At 48.3% G+C, this 18577-nt stretch overlaps 1 protein-coding gene across 1 annotated transcript in view; it reads left to right on the top strand.

Annotated features, from left to right (window-relative positions):
- LOC127442209 (pappalysin-2-like) overlaps nt 1–18577 on the top strand; it is a 139239-nt gene that overhangs the window by 61920 nt on the left and 58742 nt on the right. Inside the window, exons 11-16 of the mRNA XM_051700059.1 lie at nt 3171–3364; nt 9922–10035; nt 14813–14948; nt 15059–15233; nt 15633–15795; nt 16283–16460. Of these exons, the coding sequence (XP_051556019.1) occupies nt 3171–3364; nt 9922–10035; nt 14813–14948; nt 15059–15233; nt 15633–15795; nt 16283–16460 (960 nt within the window). The remainder of the gene's footprint in view (nt 1–3170; nt 3365–9921; nt 10036–14812; nt 14949–15058; nt 15234–15632; nt 15796–16282; nt 16461–18577) is intronic.

Here is an 18577-nt window from a genome sequence, read left to right as displayed (position 1 = left end):
TCTGATGTCATTCACATGTGTCCCATTTTAACAAATGCAATTTAATGACATGCTAATGTCCTGGTTACTTGCGTAACCTCCATTCCCTGATGGAGGGAACGAGACATTGTGTCGATGAAGTGACACTAGGGGTCACTCTTGGGAGCCCGAGACACCTCTGGTCTTTGATAAAAGGCCAATGAAAATTGGCGAGTGGTATTTGCATGCCACTCCCCCGGACATACGGGTATAAAAGGAGCTGGTATGCAACCACTCATTCAGGTTTTATGCTGAGGAGCCGAGACAAGGTCAGGCCATTTCAGTGGGTAGTTCAGCGTTGTGGCAGCAGGGACACAACGTCTCGTTCCCTCCATCAGGGAACGGAGGTTATGCAAGTAACCAGGACGTTCCCTATCTGTCACTCACTCGACGTTGTGTCGATGTAGTGACATTAGGGGTCCCTAAACAAAACGTCACAACTGGCTGAAATGTGTTACGTGAACTGGCGGTGTGTGATGGGCAGACAACTGTGTGCCTCGTAGCCATCGCACCAGGCCGACACGTAACCTCCCCCAACATAGTTATGAGTGTTTCGACAAGTCGACTACCCAAAAGATAGAGACAGGCTAACCCAGTCGTGGCCTCTTTTCCCCTTCTTTTTTTCCAATCCCTAAAAAATAAGGGGGATTATCTGACTGGGCCGCCAGGTTTAGTCGGGGGGTGTCCCTCCCAAGGGGAGGACACCGCGGACACCACACCTTGCCCAAAGAGAGGGGGGGATATTTAATTGGAAAATACGTCACATGGTCTTGCCGACCATGTGGAGAGTCTCATGGTAGACCCTACCTAACGGGAGAGGAGTTGCTACAAACATGGAGGCTGTGGCAGAGGGGGCTCTGCCCAAGGAAGACACAGTTTGCCAACAGGGAAACGAATTAGCGGAAGATATACATCTTATGGGGTTACCTTACAGGGAACCGCCACATGCGGAGCACCTACCTTAGAACAGGGCTCTTAGTTAGCACGTGTACTGGGCTGGCAGCAAGTCCCTCCAAAAACTCGACTGCCACATGGCTCGGAGGAAGTCAACCAGGGAACATATTTTGTGAACACTACTGAGAATTAATGGCGCACGTCTTCAGCTCCGAGGAGGTGAAAGGCACTATGTGCAAGTGATACACCCGGCCGGCTATCCCGGGCTTATCCGCTTGTATTGCGTGCCACTACCTGGGACGAAACCGGTTCCACCCGGAGGTTGTAGAACCTTGCAAAGGTGTTGGGTGTTGCCCAGCCTGCTGCTCTGCAAATGTCTGTTAGAGAGGCACCCCTGGCCAGGGCCCAGGAGGCCACTACACCTCTGGTAGAATGGGCACGTAGCCCTACCGGGGGCGGCACGTCCTGGGCGTGATATGCCATAGCTATGGCGTCAGTGAGCCAGTGGGCGATCCTCTGCTTGGAGACAGCGCTTCCTTTCCGCTGTGCACCAAAGCAGACAAAGAGTTGCTCAGAGATCCTAAAGCTCTGTGTGCGATCCAAATAGATGCGTAAAGCATGCACTGGACACAGCAATGACAGGGCTGGGTCTGCCTCCTCCTGGAGCAGCGCTCGCAGGTTCACCACCTGGTCCCTAAAAGGGGTTGTGGGAACCTTGGGCACATAACCCGGTGGAGGTCACAAGATCACGTGAGAGTAGCCCGGACCGAGCTCCAGGCACGTTTCGCTGACAGAGAACACTTGCAGGTCTCCTAACCTCTTGATGGAAGTGAGCACAGTCAGGATAGCTTCAAGGAGAGTGCCTTAAGCTCAGCTGACTGCAAAGGCTCAAAAGGGGCTCTCTGTAGACCCTGAAGAACTACAGAGAGGTCCCATGAGGGAACGAGGCGCAGTCTGGAGGGGTTCAGCCTCCTGACGCCTCTTAGGAACCTGATGATCAGGTTGTGCTTCCTTAAGGACTTACCGTCCACTGTGTCATGGTGTGCTGCCAAAGAAAGGAACGGGGGCGGGGCGTGGATTTGAGCGGCACCGCAAGCCCAGGAACCAATCATCGAGCCGCAAGGGTTCAGGGGAGAGCGGAGGGTTCCACTCTAGCCCGACACTCGCGGCTGCCTGGGAAAGCATGTCATCATCTCCGCGTCAGCCTGTGACTGGGCGACCGCACCCGAAGGGAGGAGCCCAGCTGAGGCTTCCATGTCCGACTGGACGAGCCCGCTCTCCGATGCTGTGCTCAAGAGCTCATCACTTTCGCGGGCTCCGAATAAGAGTTCGAACTCGCCGTGAGATGAGCTGGCGGACACATCTGGAAGCCTGATCGGGGCAGACGAGCATGCTGGGGAATGGGAGGTCCGCGGGGGGATACCCGGTGGAGGCGGTCCCATTGGGGTCCCCAAATCACCCCCAGTGCTAGCCACACTGGCCTCATACCCGTGGGTTGAAGGACCGAGGCGGGGAGCCTCTGGGGTGGCTTGCTTTTTTATGAAGGTAAGCCGCGACCACATCGTTGCCATGGACATGTTCTCGCAATGAGTACATGACCCATCCGCGAGATGGACACCGCAAAAGACAGTGATTGTGACCGTCAGAAGGCAAGAGATAATGAGTGCAACCAGGAATATCACACAAAGGAAAGGCATCTTTAAAAAGACACGTCTTTAAAAATACGTTCCAGGGGTATTCTCTGCAGTGCATCAGTGCAGAGGAGGGAAAAGCTGCTGAAATGTGCCGTCAGATCCAGCAGAGGTGAATGAACAGTCGTGGGAATTCAGCTCAGTGAGCATGACCGTTTAGCTCCGAAGAGAAAATCTGAATGAGTGGTTGCATACCAGCTCCTTTTATACCCGTATGTCCGGGGGAGTGGTATGCAAATACCACTCGCTAATTTTCATTGGCCTTTTATCAAAGACCAGAGGTGTCTCGGGCTCCCAAGAGTGACCCCTAGTGTCACTACATCGACACAACATCGAGTGAGTGACAGAGAGTGAATTATTTTTTTTATCTGCTTGTCCATTTCTTTTATAAATAAGCACAGAAATCATACATATGCTCTGACATCACCTGCATATTTCTTATCAATGTTTTGATCATGTATTTAATCGACTGTAAAAATACATCTACAACTTGGCATTGGAGTCATTACTTTTTAGTTATTATGGGCTTGTGCTCTCTCTCTCTCTCTCTCTCTCTCTCTCTCTCAGGTCAGCCTAGCCTGTGCTATGTGTTTGAAGGGGATGGAGTGTGTGAGGAGTTTGAGAGAGGGTCCAGCATTCAGGATTGTGGCTTTTTCACTCCACAGGGTTTCACTGATCAGTGGGCGTCCACTGCTTTAGGCTCTCATCAGGACCAGAGGTGCCCTGCATCAAGGGTCACCGGAGAGCCTGTGCTCAATCAGGTAAAGAAGCATTTCTTTCTCAGTGTGCCCTGCAATCTAGCATGCTTACATTAATTAAGAAACAATATAGCCAATAAACACTTAAAGGTGATGTGTGTAAATTTTTCTATGTTAAACAAATTTCTCCTGTCCCAGCTTAATATGTAGAGACAACTATAAGCAATACATTCTTAGGTTGATTCCCTTGAAAACTGTAAAAACTCTGAGGCACAGTCAGAACATAGCTTTCTTTGTTTGAGAATCCTGACATGCCAAACATAGCAACATTGGCTTAACCAATGGCATGAGTTTGGGGTGGAACTAGCTGTTTGTCTGTGGCAGATATAGGGAGTGTTCAAGAAACCTGTTTGAAAACAGTAATTGTTTTTCCAATTCGGTTTGGTGACAATAGTGGAAATGTAAGCATAAGCATAGTTCTACCAGGAAGATCTCGGGATTCATTCTATCAGGCAATCACATTACATCCTCTGCTTTATAAGGCCTCTCAGCTGTCTCTTGTTGATATACTTCTGTTGTTTTCACCCTCCCTCCACCCCATCACCACCGGTTTAGATCCTGTCCACAACACCTATTTATCATGTTTTGCCAATAAAATTAACAAACACTCAGTTATGGTTTTCCTAAATGAAATCTGTGTTCAGTGTTCCCTATCTGTCACTCACTCGACGTTGGTGTCGATGTAGTGACACTAGGGGTCACTCTTGGGAGCCCGAAACACCTCTGGTCTTTGATAAAAGACCAATAAAAATTGGTGAGTGGTATTTGCATGCCACTCCCCCGGACGTACGGGTATAAAAGGAGCTGGTATGCAACCACTCATTCAGATATTCTCTTCGGAGCCAAATGGTCATGCTCACTGAGCTGAATTCTCATGACTGTTCATTCACCTCTGCTGGATCTGATGGCACATTTCAGCGGCTTCTCTCTCCTCTGCACTGGTGCACTGCAGAGAATGCCCCTGGGTGCTTCGGCAGAAAAAAGAGAGTATATTTTCCTGAAAGAGTATATTTCTCTAAAAGAGCGGCACACACGGAACGTCTTTTTTAAGACGCGTCTTTTTAAAGATGCCTTTCCAATTGTGTGTTATTCCTGGTTGCGGTCGTTACCTCTCAACTTCAGATGATCACGACCGCTGTCTTTCGTGTCTGGGCGCGACCCACATGGAGGCAGCGTTCGTGGATGGTTCATATTCTCACTGCGAGAACATGACCATGGCAACGTTGCGGTCGCGGCTTGCTTTCGTAAGAAAGCAAACCACCCCAGCGGCTCTCCACCTCAGTCCTTCTACCTATGGGTTTGAGGCCAGCGCGGCTAGCACTGGGGGCGATTTGGGGAACCCAATGGGACCACCTCCACCGGGTATCCCCCCGCGGACCTCCCATTCCCCAGCACGCTTGTCTGCCCCGATCGGGCTTCCGGATGAGTCCGCTGGCTCGTCTCATGGTGAGTTCAACCTCTTGTTCGGAGCCCGCGAAGCTGGTGAGCTCTCGAGCGCAGCATCGGAGAGAGGGCTTGTCCAGTCGGACGCAGAAGCCTCAGCTGGTCTCCCCCCTTCGGGGACGATTGCCCAGTCACAGGCTGATGCAGAGATGATGGACATGCTTTCCCGGGCGGCCACGAGCGTCGGGCTAGAGTGGAACCCTCCACTCTCCCCTGAACCCTCACGGCTCGATGATTGGTTCCTGGGCTCACGGCGCCTCTCAAAGCAGCCGTGCCCCGTTCCAGTGCCTTTCTTCCCCGAAGTGCACGAGGAGCTGACAAAATCGTGGGAGGCACCTTTTACTGCCTGGTCCCGATTTCTCAGTTCCCCCGCCCTCACTACCCTCGATGGTGGGGCGGCCAGGGGCTATACGGCGATTCCCCCGGTGGATAAGGCGCTCACGGTGCACCTATGCCCGTAGAGCGCTGCCACCTGGCGCGGAGCTCCCGTCCAAGCCCTGTAGGTTCAAGTCATCCCTGATGGCCAAAGCCTACAGTGCTGCTGGACAAGCCGCCTCTGCACTGCATGCCATGGCTCTCCTGCAGGTCCACCAAGCCAAGGTGCTAAAAGAACTGCATGAGGGTAATTCTGCACCAGATCTGATGCAGGAACTGCACTCGGTGACTGACCTTGCTCTCCGAGCGACGAAGGTCACGGTGCGGTCTCTCGGGTGGATGATGCCCACATTAGTGGTCCAGGAGTGCCACCTTTGGCTCAGCCTGGTGGAGATGGGTGAGGCCGACAAGACATGGTTCCATGCTGCCCCATCTCCCAGGTTGGCCTATTCAGCGACACCGTCAAGGACTTTGCCCAGCAGTTCTCGACGGTGAAGCAGCAGACGGAGGCTATCCGGCATATCCTGCCCCGGCGCAGCTCAAGATCCCGCACCCCGTCTGCTCATCGCCAAGGGCATCCCCCTGCGGTGACCGCACTGGCTCCACCGCAACCCACCCCTTCACCCGTCGTGGAGCCCACCGCAGGAAGCAGACGCCACCTGTCTCAAGGCTGGCCGCCAAGAACCAACGAAGGTCGTCAAAGCGCCCCTGAGATGGGCGACCCAGGGTCGACGAATCCCACTGCATTGGAGCTGGTAGTAAGACCACTCCATCCCCCGGTGGAGGGCCGGGTGGAGAATCTTTTGTTGCCTTTTCATTTGATTTCGCCGCGTGCCCAAGTGGCTGCGGTACCCAACAGTTCAGCAAAAGAGCAGTTTCCTCCTTACCTGGGTCACATACCCAGTGTGCACGGTCATCATCACGACCACGTCCACATTTTTTCCCTTGCAGGATTGGTGCTCCAGCGGCGTTCTCCCCGCCCTTGCGCACCCAGCTGTGGCACACATCCGCCCCCGATGTGACAGTCTCCATGGGTTGCGAGGACAGGCCTCTTCCTCCCCCGTCCCAGGCTGTTCCGGTGTGGTCACAAGGAGCCAGGTAAGTGCTTCGATGTCCCTAGACTCAGCACGGCCACGACATGGTTTGGCACCTCGAGCTCCGCACCGCCGCAAGACCCCACCTGCTGGTACGTCTGACGACGTTGTCTCTTTGGTCCCACTCGTGCGGAACTTGGATGCGTGGCTTGCGCTTTCAAATCCATCGCGATGGCTGGTCCGGATCGTCGCATTCCAGAAAAACGCATTCTGGCGAGTGTCCAGCATCTAGAATGGTTCGTGGCGGTAGACCAGAAGGACGCGTACTTTCACGTCTCGATTCTACCTCGACACAGACCCTTCCTGCGGTTTGCATTCGAGGGTCAGGCGTATCAATACAAGGTCCTCCCTTTTGGCCTGTGCTTGTCCCCTTATGTCTTCATGAAGGTCACAGAGGCAGCTCTTGCCCCATTAAGGGAAGTGGGCATTCACATTCTCAACTATCTTGAAAATTGGCTAATCCTAGCTCACTCTTGGGACATGTTGTGTGAACACAGGGACTTGGTGCTCTCGCACCTCAGCCGATTAGGGCTTCGGGTCAACTGGGAAAAGAGCAAGCTCCTCCCGGTTCAGATCATCTCTTTTCTCGGTTTGGAGTTGTACTCAGTCTCATTGACAGCGCGCTTCACGAGCGAGCGTGCACAGTCGGTGCTGGCCTGTTTGAAGGCATTCAAACAGAAAACACCGGTTCCACTGAAACTATTTCAGAGGCTCCTGGGGCATATGGCATCCTCAGCGGTGGCCACCCCGCTCGGGTTGATGCATATGCGACCGCTTCAGCACTGGCTTCAGACTCGAGTCCCGAGATGGGCATGGCGCTGCGGGACACATCGTGTGGCCATCACGCCGGTCTCTCACCATCTCTTCAGCCCTTGGACCGACCTCTCATTTCAACGGGCAGGTGTTTCCCTAGAGCAGGTCTCCAGGCACGTCGTGGTCATGACAGACGCCTCCAAAACGGGCTGGGGCGCTGTTTGCAATGGGCATGCAGCCGCTGGCTTATGGACGGGCCCGCGGCTGCATTGGCACATCAACTGCCTCAAGTTGTTGGCAATTCTGCTCACCCTATGGAGTTTCCGGCCATTGATCCAGGGCAAGCACGTGATAGTTCGGACAGACAACACAGCAACAGTAGCATATGATGCGCTGTTACGGCAGGTTACCCTCAGGGGAGAGTGGAAACTCCACCATCAGGTGGTCCAGCTGATTTGGAGTCAATTCGGACAGGCACAGGTAGACCTGTTCGCCTCCTAAGAATTCTCCCACTGCCCGCTCTGGTACACCCTGACCGAGGCACCTCTTGGCATAGATGCGCTGGCACACAGCTGGCCTCCTGGCCTATGCAAATATGCATTTCCCCCAGTGAGCCTACTTGCACAGACTCTGTGCAAGGTCAGGGAGGGTGAGGATCAGGTCTTCCTGGTAGCACCCTACTTGCCCACCCAGACATGGTTCTCGGACCTCACGCTCCCCGCGACAGCCCCCCCTGGTAAAGTCCCCTGAGGAAGGACCTTGTTTCTCAGGGACGGGGCACCATCTGGCACCCATGACCAGACCTCTGGAATCTCCATGTCTAGCCCTTGGACGGGACACAGAAGACCTAAGTGGTCTACCACCTCTACGAGGTGCCTGTATGCTTTGAAGTGGCGTATGTTCGATAAGTGGTGTTCTTCCCGACGCGACGACCCCCAGAGATGCACAGTCGGATCGGTGCTTTCCTTCCTGCTGGAGGGGCAGCTGTCCCCCTCCACTTTGAAGGTGTATGTAGCCACTATAGCGGCACACCACAACACAGTGGATGGTAAGTCCTTAGGGAAGCACGACCTGATCATCAGGTTCCTGAGAGGCGTCAGGAGGCTGAACCCCTCCAGTCCGCATCTCGTTCCCTCATGGGACCTCTCTGTAGTTCTTCAGGGTCTACAGAGAGCCCCCTTTGAGCCTTTGCAGTCAGCTGAGCTTAAGGTACTCTCCTTGAAGACTGCCCTCCTGACTGCGCTCACTTCCATCAAGAGGGTAGGAGACCTGCAAGCGTTCTCTGTCAGCGAAACGTGCCTGGAATTCAGTCTGGGCTACTCTCACATGATCTTGAGACCCTGACCGGGCTATGTGCCCAAGGTTCCCACGACCCTTTTTAGGGACCAGGTGGTGAACCTGCGAGCGCTTCCCCAGGAGGAGGCAGACCCAGCCCTGTCATTGCTGTGTCCGGTGAGCGCTTTACGCATTTATTTGGATCGCACACAGAGCTTTAGGATCTCTGAGCAGCTCTTTGTCTGCTTTGGTGTACAGCGGAAAGGAAGCGTTGTCTCCAAGCAGAGGATCGCCCACTGGCTCATTGATGCTATAGCTATGGCATATCACGCCCAGGATGTGCCACCACCAGTAGGGCTATGATCCCATTCTACCAGGGGTGTAGCGGCCTCCTGGGCCCTAGCCAGGGGTGCCTCTCTAACAGACATTTGCAGAGCAGCGGGCTGGGCAACACCCAACATAATTTGCTAGGTTCTACAACCTCTGGGTGGAACCGGTTTCGTCCCAGGTAGTGGCAGTCAATACAAGTGGATAAGCCCGGGATAGCCGGCCTGATGTATCGCTTGCACGTAGCGCCTTTCACCTTCTCTGAGCTGAAGACGTGCGCCATTAATTCCCAGTAGTGTTCACAAACTATGTTCCCTGATTGACTTCCTCCGAGCCCTTTGGCAATTGAGTTTTCAGAGAGACTCGCTGCCGGCCCAGTACACATGCTAACTAAGAGCCCTGTTCTGGGGTAGGTGCTCCGCATGTGGCGTTCCCTGTAAGGTAACCCCGATGTATATCTTCCACTAATTCGTTTCCCTGTGGCAAACTGCGTCTTCCTTGGGCAGAGCCCCCAATGCCACAGTCTCCATGTTTGTAGCAACTCCTCCCCCGTTGGGTAGGATCTACCATGAGATTTCTCCACATGGTCAGCAAGACGTGTTTTCATCAAATACATGTGACGTATTTTCCACTTAAATATCCCCCCCCTCTCTTTGGGCGAGGTGTGGTCTCCGCGGTGTCCTCCCCTTGGGGGGAGGGGAAAAGAGGCCACGACTGGGTTAGCCTGTCTCTATCTTTTGGGTAGTCGACTTGTCCCCAAAGGGCCATTTGACACTCATAATTATGTTGGGGGAGGTTACGTGTCGTCTGGTGCACTGTCTACGAGGCACACAGTTGTCTGCCTGTCACACACCACCAGTTCACGTAACACAGTTCAGCCAGTTGCGGCATTTTGTATAGGGACCCCTAGTGTCACTACATCAATACAACGTTGAGTGAGTGACAGATAGGGAATGTCCTGGTTACTTGCGTAACCTCCGTTCCCTGATGGAGGGAACGAGACATTGCTGAACTACCCGCTGAAATGGCCGGACCTTGTCTTGGCTCCTCAGCATAAAACCTGAAATGAGTGGTTGCATACCAGCTCCTTTTATACCCGTATGTCCGGGGGAGTGGCATGCAAATACCACTCGCCAATTTTCATTGGCCTTCAAAGACCAGAGGTGTTTCGGGCTCCCAAGAGTGACCCCAGTGTCACTACATCGACACAATGTCTTGTTCCCTCCATCAGGGAACGGAGGTTACGCAAGTAACTAGGACGTTTTATTTTATTTTATATTCTTTCCTTATCAGATGTGCAAGTCACAATATTTTGACATAAATGAAGTAGTGACACCTGAGGCATGGACTCCCTGCACTGCCCATCTTAACAGCTACTATAATCAAGATCAGCCTGTTTGGCTAAAGGTATGTGCACATGTTCATTGAACAAATGTTTAGTTGGAAGACTTTGACTGCACTTTGATGGTAATAGTAGACCAATTAATACACTGTTTCTTTATTCTTAATTAGTATTTGTGTCTTGTTTTCCAGTAAAAATATCAAAATATTCTTAATACAAGATATATTTACTGACAAGCAAAGAAAAAACACTTAAGGGCCTGGGTAGCTCAGCGAGTAAAGACGCTGACTACCACCCCTGGAGTTCACGTGTTCAAATCCCAGGGCATGCTGAGTGGCTCCACCCAGGTGTCCTAAGCAACCAAATTGGCCCAGTTGCTAGGGAGGGTAGAGTCACATGGGGTAACCTCCTCGTGGTCACTATAATGTGGTTTGCTCTCAGTGGGGTGTGTTGGGCCTCATGTGTTCAGATAGAAGTCAAAGGCAAGCCTAACGCAGTCGTAAAACCTAACTCAGGCCCCCACATACCAAGTCGTAAATCTTACTGATAAAAACCGCGCCAAAATCAAACAAAGGGAGTCCAAAACAGACTACAAATCCCATGAAGCCTTGGTCACTAAAGGATCAAACTCTCAACTCCTATTGGATGAGGCACACAACAGAACGCACCTCAACCGTGACATCATCAGGAGTAGAAATACCTCTGAAATGCTTCCGGGATTTGTTTTCAGCAACTTTGCTTGCCGTGTGTAGACACAGCTCATCGCTGCTCTCAGGTGCAGCTTCGTGGCACAAGGAAGTAACGTATGACTTGAAACTGTGGCCATACAATCTCCATCTCACTGGACGAGTTGAGATTACTCTGTGTTCAACCGAACACTCTAACGGATCCGAAGGAGACCGCCGAGCAATCTGCATCTTCATCCGTTTGCCTGCAGAAGTGAAGAGATTAAAGATTTCTCTTCCATCTTCAATCAAGTCGACATTTCTGATTTCTCCACCAACCCGCCGAGAATCAGCAGCCGTACTGCCCGCCGACAGAGCAAGGAAATGGCCTCCCATCATCACCCGAGCCTCGAGGAACCGAGTCTGTGTTAAAGGACGGATGAACATACATTCTGCATCCTCATGCGATTCAAGTAAGAGGTTTACGTCTGGGCAGAGATAGAATATTATAGTGTGTTATTCTTGTGTTTCAAGGTTTTTTGCCTGTACAGTTTATGGACCACCATGTCCGCTCATTATTAATATTCAGGGTATTAATTATCATGAATTTGATTTGCTGTATTGTGGTCCAAGCAAACTGGACTGTTGGACTTTCACCATCGCGGGTGAGACCGGCAAACTGAGTTTATCCATTAAAGAATCAAAGAACGTGGGACTGTTTACGAGCCGTCCACCGCATCTCTGAGTGATAAACTAACAGCTGCTTTCTCTCCCACGATCGCAAAATCGGCTTTGGGGCCGTCACTTAATTTTCTCTCTCTCTCTCTCTCTCGTACTAACCACACAAACACACACACACACACACGTGACCCCTCACAAACATTCTGGCACAAATTTTTGGCTAGTAGATAGCTTCGTGATAAAGATCAGCTTTGTCCCTAAGCTACCATTGACTGGTTTCTCTCCGCCCACATTCGCGGTCATATTCCCTGGCCGGAAGTCTCGCGTGACATACTCTCCACGAGAGTCATGTCCACCATTTTGTGCGCGTCCCTGCTTACACACACACCCTCATGTGTTATAGGATTATTTTGATTTCCATATCTAATCATATCACTGTTTAGTTTGTAGTTGTAAGTCGGAAGTTTATTGACTGCATTGTATTAATTATTAATTGATATTACTGCATAAATAAACTTTGTTTATATTACAAAGAAGTGTTTTGGTTTGTTTTGCATACGCCTGTGTCATGCTGACGGGATGTCAGTGCTCGGATTCAAGCCTTCTCTCATTGTTTTTTCCCCGAAAATCGATATTCTTCGGATGTCGATTTTCCTAAGAAAACAATCTAATATTGAGACTGTTATACTATCTGGTTATTAGTCCCTGATTCCAGGGTGGTGCCCTGTTAATCCTTATTAATATTCTATTGATTTTTGATAATTGATAATTATCTTTGATGATTGTTGAATTTGAATGATCAATAAGCTAGTGTTAATTTTAATTAATGTTTCATAATGATTGGTGATTATGTCGAAGCCTCTCACCTGTGTATTCGTGTCAGCATTATAACAACTGTAAAACAACAAGCTATCAGAGCCACTGTGTCACAAGAATTTTTACTGCCCCAGTAAAATGAGTCACCAATTGCCCCGCGTGACTGGAGCTGAAGCTCCACAGAGGTTAGTTGACCCAGCACTGCAAGATGTAGTCGCTGCTGTCCTCCATCTCTCCGTAGAGGAGAGAGATAACCTTAACGGCTACAATATTAGTCGTTGTGATGAAGCATTGCAGGAACTAGTTGATTATGTCAACAACCCGGTCGGGAAGCCAATGCACACAATCCCGGACCTAGTGGGCCAAATGTTCCTTCTTCATCACCGCAAAACCCAACTGCAAACCGCAGAGCACCAGGCCCAGCTCGCCCAGCTGCAGAGCAGCTACAAAGCGGTGCAGAGGGAAAATCTCAGGCACAGGAAGATAATGCCCGGATGCAGGAGGAAAATGAAACCCTGCGCAGGCTGCTTCAAGCTGCCCAGCTAAAAGCAGAGTCAGATCAGGTAAGTGCAGCTGAAAAGCACAGCACAACATCTGACATAGAAGAGAGCCCCCTCTTTAGCGCTATGCATAGGAATCTGCCCCTGAGAAACCCAGGGACACATGCTAGGAGCCAAGCTGCTCCTAGTGGTACAGTCTCTGACTTAGTCCTCCAAGACACCTTTCAAGCTCCTCCAGCGGCCCTCTGGTTGGATGCAGGTGCCCCTCCTTACAGTTGCCCTCCTCAGTCAGTTTTCAGTCATGCCACCATTTGTTTCAAACCAACTGATTCCACAACACGGAGGGGGGACAATTATTTTCAAGCCCAGAGTGGTGTAAGCGGCTCGAAGATCCCATTAGCCAGGGAGCTGTACACAACCCGGGGTCCACCCCCACGTGTCGACTGGACTCCTTCCCCACCACGAAGGGGAGGAAGTCATCCTCATCGCTATAGCGATCCGAGTGACTATGGTGTTTTGGATGACTCGGACGACCCGTGGTCATACCGCCACCAACGCTTGCGAATCCGACAACTCGAGTCCCTCGCAGGAGACATAGAATGCTTTGACCCAAGTAATCGAGATTCAAACATCGACAATTATCTCAGAGAAATTGAGCACTGCCTGATTGACTTGCCTTATGCTTCGTCGCGTGAAAAACTCAAGCTTATATATAAGACCACTGTAAGGAGTGTTCATGTGTTCATGGAAACGCTTCCGACTGGTACACGAAACCGCTACTCAGCTCTGTGTAAAGCCCTACGCGAGGAGTATTTGCTGTATATCGATGAAGCCTCCGCTACCATAGCTGCTTTCGCCATCACCCAGAAGAGGCACGAGCTTCCGCGTGAGTATTATAGATGCCTGAGAACCACGTACTTCCAAGGAAGTAACGCACCAGGTCTGGAGGAGGAACGAGCTTTCAAGTCTCTTTTCCTTCACAAACTCCACGAGTGCGTGCGATATGACATCACGATGCACTGCAGAATGGGCAACCCCACCATGCAGGAAACCAGAAGATATGCGCAACTGGCATGGGAGACATGCGTGCGCCCTGCCTGAGGGCACGAAGGCGACACCAGAGTCCTGGAGATCCAAGCCTCAGAATATGTAGACCTAGCGTTTTAAGGCAACGAAATGCCTCGCGTTAAGGTGAATGCTAGAACCGGACCCCAGAGGTGCCGATCACCCCGCCTGCAGGGTAGGCAACAGAACCAGGGGGGTGGTGACCAGACACACCCCCATGGGCAGGACATGGCAGGCCTAAACAACAAAACGTTCGCCGGCCGAAAGGAAATGCGCAGTTCAAACGAAAACCCAAACAAGAAGGTGAGTGGGTAGGCAAGGTTTCAAATCCCCTCAGAGAACAAGAATTGAGAGAGGAAATGGAGGATATAAGGAGACGCTTGACTGAGTTAGTAACGAAGCTTGACGTGCTCCATTGTTCACCAGGTCCGCCGAACTCCTCAAAGGAATACGGCGCTGAAACCTCGTCAGTATGACTAGACAATATACCCCCTCCCGTTAACGCCAAAGTTTACTTTGTAGGTCGGGAAAAGGGGAACAGGGTCCAAGTTGCTCCCCAAAACAGTCACTCCTAACATGCCACACCCTCCTTTCTGACCTTCTTGGGCAATCTGTACTGTAAGGGCAACGCCTGACACATGGGTCATTCAGCTCCCACACACTACTCGACACCGGTTCCGAAATAGTCTAATGGGTTCCAACACCTTCGCAGAGGTGGCTAGAGCAAAGCTTTCCCTTGGCAAACCGTTATAGACAGAAACCTGCAACATAAGCATCACAAGCTTCTGTACATCTCTGTGACGTGTGCTCTTGAGAGGGATGATGTAAGCTCGTTGGTAGGGTCACGCGTCACGTGGAGGAGGAGTCAGCAGAAGTGGTTGATTGGGTATGTATATGCTATTTCAAGGGTTTTCATACTTTGTATTAAGTTGACAGTGACATCTTGTTGACATCTTTTTCTTTTAATATTATTATTTTTTACCTTTTTATTTTCCTCCGAAATTTTCCATGGATCTCCTAGCATCCCCTTTCGGCCCCCTGAGGATTCCCAAATCCCAGTTTGAAAACCCCTGTATTATTTGACAGTTTAACATTGATTCAATGTGTTTTTGCAGGTAGGATTTGAGAGACCCGGTGTAGCAGCGTCTGTTATTATCTACCTGGCCTATGATGGTAGTTGGAATGGAGAGAATTCCAGGAACACGGTGACCATACAACTGTGTGATACCACCGGGAAAAAACACATTCTTGGTAATACAGATACAATCCATAATTTGTTTTTGAAAAGCTTTGTATGTTTGTATTATGACCTTTGTGTGGCCTGTACATGTTGTCATGTTTGTATGTGTGTTTGTCCACAGGTTCGTACGAGCTGTCATGCCAGTGTAACCCCCTAGTAGTGAACGTGACTCATAACTTGAGTGTGCCATTCTACCAGACCTCAGCAGTGCAGCTCAACTTCTCCTCCGCTCAAGTGGCTGTGCTGGCGGTTGCATTGCGTACATCATGTCACTTCAGCGCCTTTGCCCTGACCGGGTGCGCTGAGGGTGGTGTCTCCCACAACTTACAAGCATAAACACACAAACACACATTTACTTAGCTATCTAAATCGGGACATGACATAGACTTTTATTGTTTTATAGATTTAACACATGAAGAGGTATGTAAAAAGTGTTCATCTATTAAATGTTGAATGTTTAAGGTCATGATCTGTCCCTCCCCTCCCTCGTTATACATCATGTCATGAAGATAATGCATCACTTAGGCAAACACTTCATATGTTTACAGAGACCATATATACAAATAAAAAAAGAAATCCCTCCATGGTTGATTATTAATAAGTAATCAAATTCGTATGTCTGTAGGTGTCTACATATATATGTCTATAGCATTGCATACAACCGAATGAACTAAATATTTGTTTTTCCCTCACAGATGCGTGCGTAGGCTGTGCAGTACAGAGTCATGTGGTCCTTTGAAAGTGGACCACGCTTCAGTGCGCTGTACTCCAGACATAGACACTAATCATTGCTCTGTTTCTTGTCATCGTGGCTACACCCTCACTGTTCTCCATGGCCAGGGCCTTTCCTCTCTTCAGGTGTGTAGAAGTATTTGTACTGTAGCTGTTTGTCTGTTTTGTAAATTGTAACAGCCATAATACATGTCCACGGTTTTATTGTACAAGATTTTTAAGTGCTCGTTTTTCTTGAACGTTAAAAATTTTTTGGCCCTAAAACAACTTTTCATCTCTGCTGATGTAATCAAGTTCATGTGGGTGGGGAAAATTATATAATCCAAACATAGTATAGCCCACATAAAATTTAAATAAATAAATAAATAAAGTCCCACCCTACATTTTGTCCTATTAAATATTATTTTTTCACTCAGAATTATGTCACATCACAGAATGTGTTGTGAATGGTGTGCCATATTGTGTAATGACCCTGTCACCAAAAAAGTCCAGTTCCTGGTGTAAACAACTTTTATTTCTGTCTCTTTGAATAGACAGACAGTAGAGTAATTAGCATTTACAATTAACATTGTGTCCCATTCTTTCTCTCTCTGTGGGTTTATTGTCTCCTCAGACAGAAGCAGAGCTGAGCTGTGTGCATGGAGTTTGGGACCGTATAGTGAGCTGTCAGCCAGTGGACTGTGCCCACCCTCCTCAGTCTCATGTCTATTTTGCATCCTTCTCGTGTCCCTGGGGCACCACATTTGGCAAGCAGTGCACCTTTTCCTGTAATGCCCCAGCTATCCTGCAAGGTGAGGACAGGAACTGGGCTACAGCATGAGACCAGAGGTTTTTTGGACACATTCACCATCAGTGCATGTGTCTGTTGTTTTCTAAAGTTATTAGGTTAAAAGTAAATGATAGTAGATTTGCAGACATTATGAGCCTTTCTAGCGAGTATCTCTTTTGTGAGTTTTCCGATGTATATGTGTGTGAATTGGCACCCTTTCAGTTAATGAGTTGGAATTTTAATCAAATTTGCCAGGCCCTACATAATGTTGGAAATTGGAAATTGAATTGGAATTACAGGAAGAGAAATTTAATAAATATTAAATTTATATAAATAATTTAACATAGTTGCACAACAAAGGAAATTTACAGCACATGTTTTGCTACAAAACAAACATAATTACAGTGCATCATTAATTGTGCCTATGTATTCCCTGATTTGTATCAGGGAATGCATATACAGTAAATATGGAAACACCTTGTGTGGAAACACAGTGTATCTTAATCAAAATTTCCACCACATTGTTTAACTTTTTTTTTTTTTTTTTTATGACTTCTGAAATCAAAATTTTATACTGCTGATTACAGTATATATTGATGTTTGGCTTCATTTTGAAGACTTTAAGGGTCAATTGGAATGAAGTGCACTTCCTTCATGGTCCATAAAATGTAATTTAATTTATGAACCATAATGAAATATTTATAAATTTAAAACAAATTAATATAGTTGTAATTTCAAACATTGATTATTAATACAATGTTTCTGATAATACCTTATATGCAGTGTTAAAACTGAAAATACTGAAAAATGAAATGTATTATTAAATATTATATTATTAAAGAGATAGTACACCCAAAAAATTAAACACTGTCATCATTTACTCACCCTTATATTGTTCTAAACCTGTATTAATTCCTTTTTTTTTTTTTTTCATGGAACACAAAAGGAGATGTTAGAGAAAATGACAGCTTCATTCAGCATTCACTTCATTGTATGGTAGAAGATGCATTATAAGTTAATGCTGAGAGAGGCAGTCATTCTTCCTAACATCTTCTGTGTTCAATGGAAGAAAGAAAGTTGCAGGGGTTTGGAACAACATAAGGCTTAGTAAATTATGACAGTATTGTCTTTTATGGGTGGACTAATCTTTTACAAAATGAAATTTCATTCTATTGTAATTATACTTCCTAATATTCAAATTTGAATTCTAATTTTGCATCTTGTTTGCTACATCAATTAAAATTCCATTGAAATTCAGCTATTGAATTGGAATCTAAAAGGCATTCTCAGTCCAAATCTGAATGGTGCATAACCCTGGTATGCATACGTATATACTGTATACAGTATATGCATATACTGTACTCTCAGCTAGAACTTTTGATATTAAAATTTGTATTGATTTGAAAAACAGGATTACACAAACAGGACATACACACACTGAATCAATTTACAAAATGATATGCCCCTCCCCCTGAACATCTCATATATATATATATATATATATATATATATATATATATATATATATATATATATATAAATCTAATTCAACAAATACATACCCAATCAAAACAAAATGTCTCTCTCCACAGCCCGTCACTGAGCACCCTCCAAAAAAGCCAAAAACCTGCCCCATTTCCTGTCATATGCAACCGAACTGCCAAGCCGTCTATATGACATCTCTTCAAATGACGCTACCTTGCCCAATTCGGTGCATCATTCATAAAAAGAGGGAGTGCTCATTGATTTCCATCCCCTCAGAATTATCCGTCTCCCGATCATCACGGTGAGGTGAGGACCCACCTCTTTACAAACCCATCGGCTATATCAATAACTGCCCCATCACCCAACACACAAAGTCTGGGACAGAACAGAACTTGAGTGCCCAGGACCTCGCAAACAAAATTCTAGACTCTCAACCAATACTCCTGAATCCTCGAACAAGACCAGAGAGCATGTGTTAAATCTCAATCCTCCAACTGGCATCACCAGCAGGTGGGTGTGTCTTTTAAACCAAGCCTATACAATCTAGAGGGGGTCCAATATAATCGATGCAAAATCTTACATTGCATCAGACGCAACCTTGCATCTCTAGATGTAGACTTTTTTAGTATCCTAGCCCACACTCCCTCCTCCAAT

Source organism: Myxocyprinus asiaticus, chromosome 6 (genome assembly GCF_019703515.2).
Source record: "Myxocyprinus asiaticus isolate MX2 ecotype Aquarium Trade chromosome 6, UBuf_Myxa_2, whole genome shotgun sequence".
In the NCBI taxonomy this organism is placed as follows: Eukaryota; Metazoa; Chordata; class Actinopteri; order Cypriniformes; family Catostomidae; genus Myxocyprinus; species Myxocyprinus asiaticus.
This window is presented reverse-complemented; position numbering and strand designations above follow the sequence as displayed.